General features: G+C 40.9%; 1 protein-coding gene and 1 pseudogene across 3 annotated transcripts in view; one reads left to right on the top strand and one right to left on the bottom strand.

Moving 5' to 3' along the window:
* The first annotated feature begins 723 nt into the window (after nt 1–723).
* The window catches only part of SAV1 (salvador family WW domain containing protein 1), a 31522-nt gene continuing 12816 nt past the window's right edge, over nt 724–19429 (top strand). The window contains exons 1-3 of one of the 2 annotated variants that reach the window (XM_079768428.1): nt 724–1457; nt 5101–5478; nt 18208–18478. In XM_079768428.1, coding sequence (XP_079624554.1) covers nt 1364–1457; nt 5101–5478; nt 18208–18478 — 743 coding nt within the window. In that variant the 5' untranslated portion in view covers nt 724–1363. Of the gene's footprint in view, nt 1458–5034; nt 5479–18207; nt 18479–19429 lie in introns of both variants that reach the window. The other variant, XM_079768427.1, reaches the window with a different exon arrangement.
* On the bottom strand, nt 13184–14281 carry LOC307097880 (proteasome activator complex subunit 2-like; annotated as a pseudogene). The gene has a single exon. The product of its transcript is annotated as a proteasome activator complex subunit 2-like (transcript).

The raw sequence follows: 19429 nt of genomic DNA, 5'->3' as shown, positions 1-19429 counted from the left end.
TGGGCGCTCAGTGTTCGATGGCTCAGGAATGAATGGCGAGCTCTGTACCAAGGCAGCACAACAGCGTGCAAAGACAGAGACATCGTTGACCATTTGGATCTTGAACTTTGATGCTCAGTCTTCAGAATTCTAAGATTGTCATATTTCACTCCAAGAGGAGGCATGTGGCTATCCAGTATAATAACGATAGTTAATGGTTAAATAAAATTTGCTAACATCAAATTTATCTTAAATAAGAGGTAGTAGAAACTCCATTTTTTTCCCCCTCTCCGTTTTGTCCTTTATCAGAGAGACACACTCCTTATATTTGTTTAATTTGTATTGGCCAGATCCATGTTTTCAACAAAAAGAGACATCCATCCCTCACCGGTATGGCTCAGTGGATAGAGCGTCGGCCTGCGGACTCAAGGGTCCCAGGTTCAATTCCGGTCAAGGGCATGTACCTTGGTTGTGGGCACATCCCCAGTAGGGGGTGTGCAGGAGGCAGCTGATTGATGTTTCTAACTCTCTCCCTTCCTCTCTGTAAAAAATCAATAAAATATTTTTTTAACAAAAGAGATATCTAAATTTGGGGGGGGGCCGGCACTAGTCTGGGGGTTGTGACTCTAATTCTATTCGCATTCTGCGTTATGAGGGACCTGAATTTACCAAGAAACTCCAAAAGGGCGTCTGCACTCCAGGATGATGACGGGGGCGCGTTCTGGAGAAGGGGGGTTTGGGGGGGGGGCGTCACCGGCTCCCTCCAAGTCCTGAGGGAAAAATCTGTGGGAAGACGGGGCTCCGCGGCGTGAGCTCGCGACCTCCGCGCTCAGCCTGGGCGGCGGCGTCCTCCTCCTTTCCCGGCCTCGGGACCTGCCTCTCGCTGAGGCGTCGCGAAGGCGGCCGCGGCCGTAGGGCAGCCCGTTAGCTCCGAGCAGGCGGACGTCCCGCAGCCCGAGCCGCGCCCCAGCCAGAGTGGGGGCGGGGCGGCCGCGGCGGCCGCGCAGCGTCGGGTTTCCCAGAATTCCCAGCGGCCGCGGGGAAAGTTTACGGGACGTAGGCGGCGGCGGCGGCGGCGGTAGCGGTAGCGGTTATTCGGCGGTCCGCGGTGGACCATGGCCCTGGCCCGGCGTCGCTGGCCTCTCCTCAAGGAGTCCTCGGGCAGCGTCGCGGGGCAGGCAGACTTCCGGGAAGGAACTGACCAGCGACTGAGCGGCGGCTGGCGCGCTTAGCGCCCCGAACATGCGGCAGTCCCTGCGGGCGACCCCGGGCTGCGGAGAGGCGGCGGCGGCGGCGGCTCCGGAGGGAAGGAGGCGGCGGCGCCGGCGGAGGCGGCGGCGGGGACGGCCGGCACCCGGGGCGGTGTAGGGCCTCGTCGACCAGGATGCTGTCCCGAAAGAAAACCAAGAACGAAGTGTCCAAGGCTGCCGAGGTGCAGGGCAAGTACGTGAAGAAGGAGACGTCGCCCCTGCTGCGGAGTGAGTGTCGAGCCGGGCGCACCCCTACCTGTCCCGGGCGGCCGCGCCTCCCCGCGCCTTTTCATCCCCATTGATCTCTGTGAAGTAGTTTTGTGTGTGTGTTTTTACTTTTCAATACGCCTGAAGTGTTTGTTATTTGAAACCGATGAAGACTAAGAAACTTAAATGAGTTTTCCCTCCTCCCCGCGCCCCCCTAAAAATAACAGCAAACTTCCCGGTTCCCTATAGCAGGGTGTTGTTTTACTGGAAAAAAGAGGTTCCTGGGGAAATACTTAAATTCCTGAATCCCTGATGCTATAGGAGTCAAAGTAAGTGGACGGGAACCCCTTTTTTTCTCTCCTAGACACGTCGTGAGGTGCCTTGTGTTTGTAAACATTGCGGGTGTCACTCGCCCGTGCTGGACGCTGTGCGAACTCGGGCTGGCATTCCTGAGCTCTGCTGCTGATGCTGAGCCGGGAGCGGAAAGCTGACCGTGGCTATGGTAGCCGCTACCCAACGCCTCATCAATCTGAGATCTCAGAGTAGAGGAACCACTATCATGTGTATTTGGCTTATTAATGAGAATTGCTTCCAATAAAAATAAAAAAAACCCAAGGGCCCCTGAAAAGACAAAAATACTCAAAATGATGTGTCATTTTAGGAGAAATTAGGAAAAGTGTGTTTTTTTTAAGTACTTTTTTTTTTTTTTTACTGACTTCAGAGAGGAAGAGAGAGGGAGAGAGATAGAAACATCAATGATGAGAGTCATTGATTGGCTGCCTCCTGCATGCCCCACACTGGGGATTGAACCAGCAACCTGGGCCTGTGCCCTTGCCCGGAATTGGACCTGGGACCCTTCAGTCCGCAGGCTGATGCTCTGTCCACTGAGCCAAACCAGCTAGGCCCTTAGGGCAAAGTGGTGTTTTGTTTTTTTTTTACTTTAATAGGATGTATTCCTACCCTCCCCGCTCTCCCCCCCCCCCCCCAATACCTTTTTTGTTGTTCAGTTTAAGTATTTGGTTTTCCAGCTGAATCTTTTAAAACTTTATTTCTATCTTTTGAATTTTTAATACTTGCTATGTGTTCAGATCATTTGTGAGGTAAGGAGCTAATATTTTTGGTGCTCATACTGCATGCTGGCTGTGTAAGTTTCTTGGAAGCTTGTGGTAACCTTGTGACTTAACCATTACCTCATATTATAATTGGGAAAGCTGTTCATAGAGATTCCTAGTATTTGCCCAATATCACACAGAAAGGGGTGGGGAGCATGTTTTCCCACTATAATTACATCATCAACCTTCTAGATTTAACCTTGTATTTGCAGTACTTTCTTATAGAACAACAAAATAGATTTAAACGGGTCCACCAGTAACCAGAAACTTGATTTTTAAACCTTTTTTTTTGTTGTTAATCCTCATCCGAGGGTATTTTTTTCATTGATTTTTAGAAAGAGTGGAAGGGAGGGGGAGAGACAGAGAAACTAGATGTGAGAGAGACAGGAGAGACACATCAATTGTTTGACTCCCACACACAGCGGGAGGGGCTGGGGGTTGAGCCTGCAACCGAGATACCTTGCCCTTGACCAGAATCGAACTCTCGAGCTTTCAGTCCGTGGGTCGACTAACCACTGAGCCAAACCAGCCAGGGCTTAAACCTTTTTTTAACAGTTCATTTTTCAGTTACACGTTCTCCCACATTTTTGGCAAAGTTTATGATAACTTGCAGTGTGCTGCCAATAGTTTATTAAACGTTACTTGAAATCATGAAATACGTTTGTCATACCTTTAAGCAAATAATTTAATATAATATTTTTTTTTGTTTCAAGTGTTGAGACTTGTTTATTTAGGTATTAATTTCTGTCTAGAGTTTGATTCTGAAACTTATTGAGTGCCCTCTAATATTTACTCAATGAACTAATAAAAGTCTCCAGATCCAATGTTCTTCATGTTATAAGGGTATTTTGCTTTCTAACCATTAATGTCTTAACTATTTAAGTTCTGTATTCTGAAGTACTGTATCCTAAAAGCCATTGTTCTATTCTCTTCTGTTTCGAGTTGTAGTTACGTGTTTTAAAGGAGCCATAATTTCAGGCTTGGCTTTTTTTGTACTAATTCAACATTGTATACATACCTCTATGAAATGAAATATTTCTATTTTTAAATTTTCATAGCTAAATTTTTGGCTTTCCCTTTTGCCATAACACTTTATTACTTTTACGTAATTCCAGGAATAGGAAGACCAAGTTAATAATTTTAAAATATTTTCAAAGGATTCTACCTTTATATGTTTGGGAATAGCAATATGTTCAATTTTTTAAAAGAAAACAGATTACTAATTTTACACACTTATTCATGAGTATTTCATTAATATGTATTTCATAGTTAAGCTTATTGATACTTCTTTGTAATATGTATGGTAGTATACAGAATATATTTGATTAGTACATTTGTACAAATTACAAATCCTTTCGAGTAGAGAAAGATTAATCGGCCTCAGTTAAAAAAATAATCCTCGCCTTTGTTTTTTTCTGTTTTGTTTTTTTGTTAATCCTCATCTGAGAATATTTTTTGTATTGCTTTTCAGAGAGAGTAGAAGGAAGGGAAGGGGGCGAAGAGAGACACACATCAATGTGAGAGAAACATATTGACTGGCTGCCTCCCCCATGCACCCTGACCTTGTGTGGGGAGAGAACCCCACAACCCAGGTATATGCTCTTGACCTGAAATCAAACCCAAGACCCTTCATTGCATGGGCAGATGCTCTAACTACTGAGCACACTGGCCAGGGCTGTTCATTGATTTTGAGAGAGGAAAGGAGAGAGAAAGGAGTGAGAGAGACATTGTTATGAGATACATCAATTAGTTGCCTCCCATGGCCTCCTGACCAGGAATTGAACCTGCAACCATTTGGTGTATGGGACAACACACAAACCAACTGAGCCACCTGGCTAGGGCAGCCTCAATTTTAAAATGCCCAATAACTTTCTTTTTAAATTGATTGATTTTTAGAGAGTGGAAGGGAGAGAGAAGGAGAGAGACAAACATAGATTTACTTAACTATCTTTTTAAAAAAATTGATTGATTTTTAGAGAGAGAATGGAAGGGAGAGAGAGAGAAACATTGATTTGTTGTATTTGTAGTTCCACTCATTTATGCATACATTGGTTGATTCTTGTATTTGCCCTGACTTGGGATTGAACCCAAAACCTTGGCTATGCTCCAGCCAACTGAGTTATCTGGCCAGGACCCCAAGTCCTATCTTAAATAAAAAATTTAATTGTGGCTGTGGTTGAGTGTCAACCAGTGAACCAGCAGGTCATGGTTCATTTCCAAGTCAGGGCACATGCCCAGGTGGTGAGCTCAATCTCCAGTATGGGGAGTGCAGGAGGCAGCTGATCGGTGATTCTCTCTCATCATTGGTGTTGCTATCTTTCTCCCCCTCACCCTTCCTCTCTGAAATCAATAAAATATATATTTTTAAATTTTAATTGTGTTTTCTTAAGTCCATTGAAATTTTGTATTTTGGGGTGATAGATGCAAATGAGCAACTTTTAAAAAGTGTTACTTATTGAAATGGTCATTTTATTGTTTCATTATAGATCTCATGCCTTCATTCATCCGGCATGGTCCAACAATTCCAAGACGAACTGATATCTGTCTTCCAGATTCAAGCCCGAATGCCTTTCCAGCTTCTGGAGATGGAATAGTTTCAAGGAACCAGAGTTTCCTTAGAACTCCAGTTCAAAGAACACCTCATGAAATAATGAGAAGAGAAAGCAACAGATTATCAGCACCTTCTTATCTTGCCAGGAGTCTAGCAGATGTCCCTAGGGAATATGGCTCTTCGCAGTCATTTTTAACAGAAGTTAATTTTGCTGTTGAAAATGGAGACTCTGGTTCCCGATATTATTATTCAGATAATTATTTTGATGGTCAGCGAAGGCGCCCACTTGGAGATCGTACACATGAAGATTACAGATATTATGAATACAACCACGATCTCTTCCAAAGAATGCCACAGAATCAGGGGAGGCATGCTTCAGGTAATTTAAAATTAGAACTACTACATTAGATTTATTAACACAATTTAAAAGATGCTCTTTTCTGGATTTTCTTGGGAAGTCAAAATATTCCTAAGGAAATACTTACTCATTTTGCCAGTATTGCTGAGCCAGCTTGCAAATAATTATTAACCTACAATGAGGGGAAGAATTTTGTGTTCCTTTATTTTATTAACTCATTTTATAAAAACTTGGTACTTATTTGAAGGATACCTTTACTATTAACACTATGAACTTTGAGAACTTAGATAATTTAATGTCTATAGTTGGATTGAATCTAGGTTAATGTTTCAGAGAAACTGGATTTAAATGGGAAAAGGCAAGGCAGATAGGAAGAATAGGGCATGGTAGTTAATACCATGGACAACTGCATCATTACTTTGCTAGAACCTGTACTGTTTCTCTTAACAAAACTGGTTTCGTAGTTCAATAATTAGTTCCCAAGTTGGTCAGACAGACTTATTGTGAAATAGTTAATTGTGTGTTAAGTATGTCTTTTTGTTGTTCTTTTATGAAATGAGCAAAAATATTAGTTATAAATTTTTGAAATCTGCTTTCTATATTTACTGACTTGAGGATTCTTATAAAAGGAGTTGAAGATACAGGAGAAATGCACAATTTGCTTTAATCCTAAAGTACTGGAATACACCAAATAAACTGAAGCAAGCTGAAAATTAAACTTTTTCATCTGACTATTTTCATTTGACTATTTTTAAGTAGTTGTAGGCTTTAAATTTTGGCAGGTTAAAACTAAAAAAATACCTGAGACATCTATTTTGTGATCCACAAACTTTCAAATACGCTGACTTAAGAATACTTTGGAGCATGAGTATTTTGCATGTAGAAAACATTTTATTCATTTAATATGAATCATATGTTTACCATTTTTCCCTAACCACCTTCTTCTTCCTCTCTGGTACCTTATTTGAGGGAGTAAAACCAATATATGCAAAATAATCACAAAACAGTTTGTATACTTTGTGGTACCAACTGTAGGTACAATAGAGAGGCAGAAAAATATAGTCAGGGTAGGCTGGAATGATTGGTGGAAGAGATAGGACTTCATCTGTGCTTTTGGCTTGTACTTTAGATTAATGGGGGCAGATGAAGGGCATTTTAATTAGAAATTTGGAAATAACCAAGTGAAAACAAAGTAGACACCATGCAAGTCCAAGGAGCTGTGTAGTTTTGCCTAATTTGAATAAGATGTAAGGTAGAATGGAGATTTGTGGTCCCAACAACAGGCTATAGGATTGAAATGAGTCAAGCAAAATCATTGCAGATTTCAAAAAGGCAAATCATTTCATGAAAGTACTGTTTAAAGATCAGTTTACTAGTTATACTTGAGGTACATTCCTAGAGAAAAGTGGACTGCAGGTACCAGTGGTATTGCAGAGGAAAAGGCAAATCTGATGTTTTTGAAGGAAAAATGAGACAATTACGAGTTTGGGAATGAGTAAATCACTAAAGTTTTTAAAATTGAGTAGTGTATGAAGCAAAATAAAGACAGACTTATAGATAGAAAGCAGGCCGACAGCTCGTGGGGGTAGGGGGTGGGGGCAGGGAGGAGTTGGAAGGGTGGAAGGATTGAGAAAAAAAAACACCCAAAACTCATGGTTATGGACAACAGTGTGGTGATTGTGGGGATGGAGGGGGATGGGTGGAGGTGGAAGAGGCCATGGAAGGGATAAATGGTGATGGGGCAAAAAAAATTTTTTTAATTGAATAGTGTGGAATAATTGGTAAGAGCAGCTTATTTTGTGAAAGTCAACATTGAAGTCTCATTGGAACATTGAAGAGAAGAGGTTTTCTAGGTACATAGAAATACTCTAATGAGCATAGGTGAGTGCCTTTTTAATTTTTAAAAAGTTCTTTAAGAAGTTCTGTGTTAAAGGATTAGACAGTTGTACACTTCAATGTTTATTTTGGCTATTTCTAATAAAATGTAGTTTTAAACCTCAGAAATCTGTCAACCAAAGTATAGTAAGTTTTAAAATAAAGCTCATTTATGTATTTTTAGAGTAATATCTGCTTATTATAGGAAATTTATAAAATACAGAAAAGTAAAGGTTAAGTACCTATCACATCAGAGATTCTTAATATTTTAGTTATTTCTTTCATCTTTGCCTGTGACATTATTTATCTTTACACTGTTATAATTAAAAATCTATACAGTTTCATATCTGTTTCTTACTTGAATGAGTTTCTTAATGTAATATGCTATTTATTATTAATTTCAGTGAATCTGTAATCTTACATTTGGTCCATGTTTGGTAGTTAATATATATTTTTTAAATTCATCTTTGTTGTTGAAAATATTACAGATGTCTCCTTTTTTTCCCCCATTGACCCACTCCACCTGCTTCTGCCCCTCAGACTTTCACCATACTGTTACCTGTGTCTGTGGGTTATGCATGTATGCATATAGTTTCTTTGGTTAATCTTGTCTCCCCTCCCCCTCTGAAATACATCAGTCTGTTGCATGCTTCATGTCTCTGGGTCTATTTTGTTTGTCAGTTTATTTTCATGAGATTTCACATATAAGTGAGATTATGTGATACTTGTCTTTCTCTAACTGGCTTATTTCACTTAGTATAATACTCTTCAGATCCCTCCATGCTGTCTCAAAGGGTAAGAGATCCTTCTTTTTTACAACTGCATAATATTCCATTGTGTAGAAAACACTTTTTTTTTTTCACTTAAATGTAAGTCGTGAAACCATAAAAATCCTGGAAGAAAGCGTAGACAGCAAAATATCAGACATCTTACATAGCAGAATTTTCACAGATACATCGCCTAGGGCAGTGATCGTCAAACTCATTAGTCAACAGAGCCAAATAGCAACAATAGCAACAGCACAACAATTGAAATTTCTTTTGAGAGCCAAATTTTTTAAACTTAAGCTTCTTCTAATGCCACTTCTTCAAAATAGACTCGCCCAGGCCGTGGTATTTTGTGGAAGAGCCACACTCAAGGGGCCAAAGAGCCGCATGTGACTTGCGAGCCGCAGTTTGCAGTTTGCCGACCACGGGCTTAGGGCAAGAGAAACAAAGGAAAAAATAAACAAATGGTACTACATGAAACTAAAAAGCTTCTGAATAGCAAAGGAAACCAGCATCAAAATGAAAAGGGAACCCATTATATGGGAGAAATATTTGCCAATGATACATCTGATAAGGGGATAATTTCCCAAATATATAAAGTATTCATGTAACTCAACAAAAGACAGACAATCCAATTAAAAAATGAGCAAAATACCTGAATAGACATTTCTCCAAAGAGGATATATAAATGGCTGAAACATGAAAAAATGCTCATCACTAATTATCAGAGAGATGCAATCAAAACGACAATGAGAGTACCACCTTATACCTGCCAGAATGGCTATCATTAATAAGTCAACAAACAAGAAGTGCTAGTGAGGGTGTGGAGAAAAAGGAAACCTTGTACATTGTTGGTGGGAATGTCGACTGGTACAACCACTATGGAAAACAGTGTGGAGTTTCCTTAAAAAATGAAAATTGGAACTGCCATTTGACCCAGTGATCCCACGTCTAGGAATATATCCTGAGAAGCCTGAAACACAAATCAGAAAGAATATGTGCACCCCTGTGTTCATAGCAACATTATTTACAATAGCTTAAGATCTGGAAACAGTAAAAAGTGTCCATTAGTAGATGAATGGATAAAAAAAACCCTGGTAGTTAATATTTTAAATGTTAATGAGGACCTGACCTAAGCTGCGACATTGCAAAGGGGAAAAGTGGAACACATCTTCATTGATGGGATTCGGTCACTAATGCAATTATAAGGATGAGGGAAAGAATGAATAGTCATATAGGACCCATTAGCATTGGACCTGACTGTATAGGAGGAACTTAAAAAATAAATGGTTGAATAGGTGAATTAAGCTAGAAACTTCATGTCTGGAGTCTTAAGACAGTTTGGTAGCTAACAGCATGAATAATAGCTTATAACATTCTATATACCATTAATACAGATTGTTGTTCTTTACACTTACCTTTCCCATGTATATATATATATATATACTAGTGGCCCAGTGCACGAAATTCGTGCACGGAGGGGGCGGGGGTTGTGTCCTACTCCTGGTTTACAGGGATCGGGCCTAAACCGGCTATCGGACATCCCTCTCACAATCCAGGACTGCTGGCTCCAGCCGCTCACCTGCCTGCCTGCCTGCCTGCCTGCTTGATTGCCCCTAACCACTCTGCCTGCCGGCCTGCTCACCCCTAACTGCCCCCTGCCGCTCACCCCCAAATGCCCCCCCCCCGCCAGCCAGATCACCCCCTACTGCCCCCCCTGCCAGCCTGCTCACCCCCAACTGCCGCCCCTGCTGGCCTGCTCGCCCTCACCTTCCCTCCCCACTGGCCTGCTCACTCCAAACTGCCCCCCCCACCCGCTGTCCTGATCACCTCCAACTGACCCCCCCACCCGCTGTCCTGATCACCTCCAACTGACCCCCACTGACGGCTTGCTCACCCCCAACTGGCCCCCCTGCTGATCTGCTTACCCCCAACGGCTCCTGCCGTCCCGTCCTGGCCTGGTCACCCCGCCCCCAGCAACCCAAGGTCCCAGCCCCTCCTTTTTTTCTTTTTCTTTTTCTTTTTTTTTTTTTCAGCGCCTCCTTGAGTGGAGGCCAGGGCCGATTAGAAGGAAGTATCTAGGATTTATTTATCTTCTATAATTGAAACTTTGTAGCCTCAAGCGGAGGCCAGGTCCGGCCAGGGCGGTCGGGAAGCTTGGCTTCCTCCATTGCCGGGGCAACCCAAACCTCCTGCTTGCTCCAGCTCCGTGGCCGGCTGCCATCTTGGTTTGGTTAATTTGCATACTCGCTCCTGATTGGCTGGTGGGCGTGGCTTGTGGGTGTAGTGAAGTGATGGTTAATTTGCATGTTTCTCTTTTATTAGTGTAGATTACAAAAAATCACTGATAGTCATAACACTTTTCTGCCTGAATGTAAATATGAAGAATTAATAATACCAAGTTAAAATCTTGTTTTAAAATTCTTATTTGCAAAATATCATTGAGAAAATATTTTAAGAAATAAATTTCTACTGATCTTCTCAGAAGCAGTCTCACAGTTTTTGTAAGTTTAATGACAAACTTTAAAATAATTTTTCAGACCTTGAGAGCATTATACTAAGTGAAATAAGCCAGAGAAAGAAAAGTACCATATGATTTCACTTATGTGGAATCTAATGAATAAAGTGAACTATCAAGCAAAATAGAGACAGACCCATAGACAGAGAGCAGGCTGGGCAGTGGGATGAGGGTGGAGGTGGAGGTGGGGACAAGGGATTGAGGAAAAAACTCACAAACGGACAATAGTATGAGTATTGCGGGTGATGGGGGGGTTGTGGGGAGGGTAGAGGGGCAATAAATGGTAATGGGGTGGTGAACACACAATAACAGTGTACAGATGATGTGTTATGGAATTGTGCACCTGAAACCTGTGTAATTTTGTTAACTAGTGGCACCCAATAAATTCAATTAAAAAATTTTTTTCCAATCAAGATTTTGAAACTAGCCCTGCAGTGTGGCTCAGTTGTTAGAGCCTCTGCCCATGCACACAAAAGGGTGGTCAAGGTTCTATTCCCAGTCAAGGGCACATACCTGAGTTGTCGGTTTGGTCCAGCCGACTGGTTGGGGCATGTAGGAGGCAACCAGTTGATGTGACTCTCAATGTTTCTCTCTCTCTCTCTCTCTCTCTCTCTCTCTCTCTCTCTCTCTCTTTCTCTCTTTCTACTCTCTCTAAAAAAAAAAATCAATGTAAAAAATATATATCCTTTGGTGAAGATTAACACAAAAAATGATTTTGAAATTTAAAAAATATAAGTTAATTATATACTTTTTCAAATTAAAGAATGTTACTTTTTAAAAGATTTGCATTTATTGCAGAACTTATACATGCTTGAGAGCTTTAACTTAACAAGATTAATTTATATGTGAGCAATAAGATTTAATGTTTTTTAGAAAAAACTACTTTGAGGGAATGTCTTAAGTGGCAGGAAAGGATTAATAACCAATTATTAACGAAACAGAAAAGCCTAGCTGTCTTTTCCAGAAGGAAAGAAATTTGAGACAATAGATGGAAGTTTCATGAAATCATCTAGAAAAGATTTGAAATTTACTATATTTTCAAGATTTATACTGGAGAGAGTTCAAGGAATTTGAGTGAATTGAAAGGAGAAAGTACTTTGGTAAGAGGGTAAGGATGTGATACAGACATTTATTTTCATAAGCTTTACATTTTGATTGCTGTTACTAATGTAATAAGCATAAAAAATGTATGGAAGGAAATAGTTTTGTAGTGAGTTAAAGAGAGTAGTAATTCCAGCCAATTGTTATTTAGACTCCCCGGAACACCTATCTCAATGATTAACTTCATTTTATTGTAGTTAGCAGAAGTATGAAAGCAAGTTGTATAATATCCTAAAGGGTTTTAGGATCTAGCAAGTTCTACATTTAGCTGTGAAATTTGACCTTTAACCTTTTGGCCAGCATATCAGTCAGATACTTATTGTATGTGCCAAAGGAAGGAATCCTGTTAACAGGAAGTCTTTAGTTAGAATACTAAAGGCAGATTGAATTCCTTTGTTTTGCACTTAAATAATTTAGTTTTATACAGTTTTAAGTAACAAACTTTAACATTTATTTTTAAAGACAACAAAAGACATCAAGTTATAAGAATCAAAATGGAAAGTGTCAGGCTTTACAAAAAAAACCCTCTGGACTTTCTGTGTATTCCAGGATATGCATAAATATTTAGTGAACCAGAGTCATCTTTGAGGAGGGGTTAATAATCTTTAGAAACACAACTTTATTTGTAATTATTTTGCAGAGGAAGCAGTTGGCTTCCTTCAATTCTTAGATCTCTTTATCAACATCTTGATTATAACATGGGCTATAATGTTTAGTATTTATTAACCTGGAGCTTATAGACCTCCATTAGAGTTCCGGATTCCATTTTGTTCTCTGTAGCTGCTATAAAATTAGGAAACTAGAATTTTTGAGATTTTTCTGTAAGGACACATCTCATATATATTTGCCTGGTTATATGAGATTAAGTTCTTGGAGACATATCTAGTGAAAGCTTGGTAAAGAGACAAAATAATTCTTTTTTCTGTAACTTTGGAAATTCATGTACAGGGTAGGCAAAAGTAGGTTTACAGTTGTGAGTACATGAAACACAAATCTATTGTAATAATCATAACCTATCTTTTTCCATACCTATTTGCCCACCCCTGTATTTAGCTTATGAATGCTTTATTTTATATAAACGGAAGGTGTGCAATTAGTTCCTGCAAGTAGAAGTTATTTTGAGGATTATGAATGCCACTCATTCTTCTGGGGCCAATTGAAATTATGAAAAACTTTTTTTTTTTAATTTTTTGGTTGATTGGTTTGAGAACGAGTGAGGGAGGGGGGAGGGGAGGCAGTAAAAAACTATTTTTTCCCTCATAGCTCAGAAACAAGACTCTCATTTTCCATTGACTGAATTCAAATTGATGGTTTGCCTTTTTTTTATTAATAGTAGTCATATTTTTCTTTGAAGAATTACAAATGATCTTTTGTTGCTAATATTACATGGTTAGTAATATTGTCATTTGACCTTATACCATCTGTGTGGCCTTCGGTAAAATAACTTACTTGAAACTTGGTTTCCTCAAACTCTGTAAATTGGTAGTGATTCTATCTACTACCTCAGAGCTGTTTTGAGTTTGAAATAGTACAGATGGAAATGACCAGGGACAGAACAGACACTCATAATTGTTAGCGTTCATGCCCTTTTTCCAGATTTGGCATGTTTGTTACTAAAGTTTCAACTTTCTGGCTGAACTTAGAGTGGAGATCTGATGTGTTAAAGCTTGCTATAGCCTTTTTCTTTTTTTAGTCTCCTAGACACATTTATTATTAGTAATGCTTTATGTTTTAGATCAGTGGTTTCCAATCTTTTTGTATTGTACATTTATCTCTCAATAGGTTTGTTTCTTTTTTTCCCCACACAAAGTTTTGGTAATTTATTTCCCTTCTAGCCCGGGGCTCAGCACATAGATGGTTTCTCTTCACCCTTTGGGTTGACACTTTTCTCCAGGTTGCTGCTAATGATATGATAAAGCTCAGCATAGAAGGCCGTTAGGTCCAGGACCATGGCCCTGAGCTCCCCATAGGCTGCCTCATCTTGCTCGTGCACCAGGGCCTGGTAATCCATTACATGAGTCCCCTTAGAGGCCTTGGCCACAGCATCCCCACGTTCTGAGAAGTACTTGGAAATGGTTGTCTGGAAGGCTTCTACTTTGGTTTTGACTGCATTCACCCTCTTCAGCACCTTCTTCTGGATTGCTACCCCAAAGTCATTTCCATCCTCAATCTTGGGGATCAGGTGCTGGATGAATGTGATCACCAGAATACATTTTTCTTTGAAAGTCCAGATTTCTGGCTTAACCAGGGCAAGCAAGGCCAGGAGCTTCTCATTCCCAGAGAGAAAGCCACACTTAGGGACTTCTTTCTTCTCCTGCTTATATGTTTCCATCTCATCATCTTTGGGTCAGGGATCTGGAATAGGGATGTCCAGTGAGGCTCAGAGAGAGGTCAGGCCAGCCACGTTGAGGAAGTCTTCTTGCAAGAGCTGATTCAGGTGTATGAACTTCTATGGCAAGAATCTGTAGAGGAATTCCTCAGCCTCCTAGGAAAGATTTTACCTGAATGCATCTACCTGTTTGCAGGCTTCCTCACTCAGGCGCACCCCACAAGGCTTGGTCATGCTGCTCCAGTTGCTAGATCTCAGGTCTCTCTCTCTCTCTCAATAGGTTTTATGAAATTATCCCAAATAATAGTTTGAAAAAATTTAGTGTACATGGCACTTTCAGAATGTACAGGTGGAGTGTGTCATGAAACCAAAAAATCTTTTTGTGGATATCTCTCCTAACATGACATTTAAAAAGCTGATGAACCTATATGGAACTTTGTGGACTTCGTGGCTCCTTATCAAATTGGAAAGGTTTAGTTCCTGGAAATTGGATTTTTACAGAGAGGTCTTTGTGTTTCCTCTAACTATGAATTTCAAGTTTGTCATGTTTTAAATCTAGTGTTTGGTACATAATGTTTAAATGCAAAAGTATATTTCTGGATTTAGGCAAGTTCAGTATATAGAACTTCGGATTTTCTAAGGAGAGGAATAAAATTGTCACAAACTTTAATACTCTGTAAGCCTGTACAGTTTTTAATTACTATAATAGTTTTTGTTCTTAATAATGTTGTATTTATAAATTTGTACATTTCCAGCTGGACCTCTGTCAGGCCAGTTCTTATAAATAACTCTGAGTACATTGAATTGAGTATGTGTTTATGTATATGTAAGACGTGGCAAAAGTAGGTTTATAATTATGAGTATACAAAATAGTTTATTCTTTTGTTAGTATTTATTAATTATTGTATTATTTTCCATATTAACCACTATCAACCTACTCTTGCCCCACCTCGTGTGTGTGTGTGTGTGTGTGTGTGTGTGTGTGTGTGTGTGTGTATTTTTTTATTTCAAAACTAGAGGCCCGGTGCATAGGAATCGTGCACTGGTGAGGGGCGTGGCCGCTGTGGACCCGCCCTCTGAGAGGCTGCTCCCTGGTCCAGCATCTTCAGTGGAGTCAGAGCACTCACCTTCCAGGGGACCTGGACAATAGGGCTGGGCTCAGGGACAATAGCACTGAGAGGCGGCGGAGTAGGCCTCAGTCCCGCAGCAGCCACGAACCTGCCCCCCAGCCTCCAGGATCAGCTCTGCAAGCCAGCGGTGGCAGCAGCACTGCCTGTCGGCTTGGGGTTCGCAGCGGGAGCAGCTGCTCATCCCGGTCAGCTGAGCAGCGCTCCCACTGTGGTAGCGCACTGACCACCAGCGGGCAGCTCCTGCGTTGAGCACCTGCCCCTGGGGTCAGTGTGCGTCATAGTGGCTGGTTGACCAGTGGTTTTGGTGGTTCCGCCTTTCGGTCACTGGGCTTTTATTATATGGGATTGCTATCCTTGGTTGTGTCTAGAAATACATATTTAATGATGGAAGTATAAGAAAGTATAGAGCCATTACATGCTTATACAATGTGATTTCAAAGTTATTACTTATGTGCGTATGTTTAGTTTGTTGACATCTCTTTTCTGTTTCAATATTTTCTCTTCAAGTATTGAAATTGCATTAGCTACGCTTATTAAATAAACCTTCAGTTGCAGATTGACAGAAGCCAAGGTCAGTTTCATCAAAAAACTTTGTTCTGTTCTACAATCACCATCTGCTTTAAGAATGTAGCCTTTTCTTCCCAAATGGTACTGAGAGTGATTTTTTTTTCTTGCGTTTTCCTTTTTGCCAGAATACTTTATAGGTGGTGTTGTATACATTCTGTTGCATCAGTTCCAGAAACACATAATGACTGATTTCTCTTTGATGTTAAAATTGATCATGGGATTAGATGTCAGCCCCATTCATCCATTATAAAGATATCCTTCAGCCTTTTACCTAATGATAATTAGGCAGCTATTAATGATCATTCGCTAGATCCAATATTTCATTAGGTGTTACAAATTGGTGATACTCCAATTCTATCATTTCTTCTCTATCAGTTGGAATTCTATAGTGAAGAACTTTTCCGTGTCAATTACTTGGCTGCTGTTCATACAAGACAGGATAAATGCTAGATCTTTCCTTTTATTGACTGGTTTTTTCAGAATAGTGAATTGGTACCCTGGCCACTTCCAAAGGTAACCAGTGAGTTTGTATTTTAGTATCTTTATGAATTCAGGGATTTTTTTTTTTTTTTTTTTTTTTTTTTTAGTTGAGAAGGCTTTGCCTAACAAAAGGTTTCAAAAATGTATCCTACTTTTTCTATAAAACTTTATAGTTGTATGTTTTACATCAGATATATGATCCATCTTGAGTTCATTTTTATATTAGGTGGTATAGGTTGTGATTAATTTTTTTGCATATGGATGTCCAGTTGTTGCAACATCATTTGTTGATAAAGCTATTCTTCCTCAATTTTTCACCTTTGTCAAAAATTAATTGACCATGTATATGTAGATGTTTTTCTGGATTCTCTGTTTCATTGATCTGGTTGTCTTTTTGATAATACCACACTGTTTTGATTACTATATCTTTACTAGAGGCCCAGTGCACGAAATTCGTGCAGGGGAGGGGGTCCCTCAGCCCAGCCTGCACCCTCTCGCAATCCAGGACCGCTGGCTCTTAACTGCTCATCTGCCTGCCTGATCACCCCTAACCACTCTGCCTGCCTGCCTGATGCCCCTAACCGCTTGCCTGCCTGCCTAATCACCCCTAACTGCTCACCTGCCTGCCTGGTCACCCCTAACCACTCTGCCTGCCTGCCTCATCGCCTCTAACCACTCACCTACCTGCCTGATCACCCCTATCCTTCTGCCTGCCTCATCTCATCGCCCCTACCCACTTGCCTGCCTGCCTGATTGCCCCTAACTGCTCGCCTGCCTGCCTGATCGCCCCTAACCACCTCTGCCTTGGCCCCTGCCACCACGGCTTCATCTGGAAGGACATCTGGAATGACATCCGGAAGGTCGTTCGGCTGTCCAGTCTAATTAGCATATTATGCTTTTATTATTATAGATAGTAAATCTTAAAATCAGATACCATGAGTCCTCCATCTTTATTCTTCCTTTTAAAAATTGTTTTGGTTTCTCCAGTTTTTTTGCCTTTTTATGTACATTTTAGAGCAGTGATGGTGAACCTATGACACGTGTGTCAGCACTGACACACGTAGCCATTTCTGATGACACGTGGCCGCATGCTGAAAATGAAACATTTGCGACTAGAGTCTTGGAGTTAGTTTTTTCCTCAAAGTGACACACTACCCGAGTTATGCTCAGTTTTTTGGCGAAGTTTGACACACCAAGCTCAAAAGGCTGCCCATCACTGTTTTAGAGTCTGCTTGTCTATATTTGTCTAAATCTACAAAAACTCCTGCTAGAATTTGATTGTAATTACCTTAAACCTAACGATCATTTCAAGAAAAATTGACACCTTAACTATTTTGAGTCTTCCAATCCATTAATGTGGTAGTAACGCTTTCACTTTTTCATCAGTGTTTGTAGTTTTCAGCATACAGATCCTGTACGTGTTTTGCTTGGTTAATATGTAAATGTTTGATTTTTTAGAGCTATTATAAATGGTGTAAGTATTTAAATGTTTCCAATTATTGTTAGTATATAGATACTTATTGATTTTTGTAGGTTGACCTTATATCCTGCTACATTGATAAACTTACTTAGTAGTTCTGGGGCACAGCCAGATTATTGTTTAAAAATTATAAACTGGGAATAGTTTTAAAAGTTCATTTTACTGTTTTAGATGAAATGTCAAATCTAAAATCTTGAATGAGGTGAAATTTTCTTTTCTTCACTTTTCCTTTAGCAGTATACCTACTTAAGTAGCTTTGTTAGGAGTTTAAAGTTTGTATGGCCTGGTGATGGAAGCATCAACTAAAAATACCCAATTTCAAAGAAGACTACTTCTCCCTGGTTTTGTAATTAAATAATAGTAATACTGGCTAGTTTTATGAAGAATTTTATTTATAATGATAACATCATGCATTTTAACAGAATTTTACCTACATTCATCAAATAGCATCTTTTAGCTTTGAATAATTGTCCTATTTCTTCTCTTTTTCTCTTTCTTCTCAGGTATTGGGAGAGTTGCTGCTACATCTTTAGGAAATTTAACTAACCATAGTTCTGAAGATTTACCCCTTCCTCCTGGTTGGTCTGTGGACTGGACAATGAGAGGGAGAAAATATTATATAGATCACAACACAAATACAACTCATTGGAGCCATCCTCTTGAGCGAGAAGGACTTCCTCCAGGATGGGAGCGAGTTGAGTCATCAGAATTTGGAACCTATTATGTGGATCACACAAATAAGAAGGCTCAGTATAGGCATCCCTGTGCTCCTAGGTATTGACTTTATTTTCAACTTTTTGTTTTGAGATTGTCTAATGTTGGATATTGAGATCATATTTTCATCAAAGAGAACGGTATCCTGAAGTTTGATGTTTGAAAGCTTTTGTTTTCAAAGTTTACTAGAGGCCCAGTGCACGAATTTGTGCACGGGTGGGGTCCTGCTGGCCCACCCTGATTGGGACTGATCGGGCTGGGTCGGCTAGGGGGAGAGGACGCAGGAGGTTGGCAGGCCAGCCCCGCCCCCTTATCGAACTCCCAGTTGAACTCCCAGTCGAGGGGACAATTTGCATATTAGCCTTTTATTATATAGGACCAGAGGCCCGGTGCACAAATTCGTGCACAGGTGGAGTCCCTCTGGGTGGCCTGCAGGGATTGGGCCGAAACCTGCAGTCCAATGCCACCTGCAGCTCCTACCTGCCGCTCCCGCTCATCCTGGCCCCACTGTGCCTGCCTTGGGCTCGTGCCCAATCCAGTCCCGATCCTGAGAGGCTTGCGCTGCTGCAGCAGTGCTCACCAGCCATGAGCCCTGTGTCTGGAGCCCTCTCAAAGGGAGTGGCCTGCGGGATCAGGCTGAAATTGGCTTTCTGACATCCCCCAAGGGGTCCCAGATTGCGAGAGGGCGCAGGCCAGGCTGAGGGACCCCACTGGTGCATGATCGGGCTGGGGAGGGACTGAAGAAGGAATCCAGGGCATGTCTGACCCATCTCCCTCAGTCCCGATCAGCCATTGGCCAGACCCCAGCAGCAAGCTAACCTACCGGTTGGAGCAATCTGCCCACTGGTGGTCGGTGCACGTCATAGTGACTGGTTGACCAGTTGACTGTCTGCCCCCTGGTGGTCAGTGCACGTCATAGCGAGTGGTTGAGCAGCCTTAGCATATCATTAGCATATTATGCTTTGATTGGTTGTTCGGTTCTGCTGATCGGTCTATTTGCATATTACCCTT

Source organism: Cnephaeus nilssonii, assembly GCF_951640355.1.
Source record: "Cnephaeus nilssonii genome assembly, chromosome: 4".
In the NCBI taxonomy this organism is placed as follows: domain Eukaryota; kingdom Metazoa; phylum Chordata; class Mammalia; order Chiroptera; family Vespertilionidae; genus Cnephaeus; species Cnephaeus nilssonii.
Note: the sequence above shows the minus strand (reverse complement) of the source record. Positions and strands in the feature narration are given on the sequence as shown.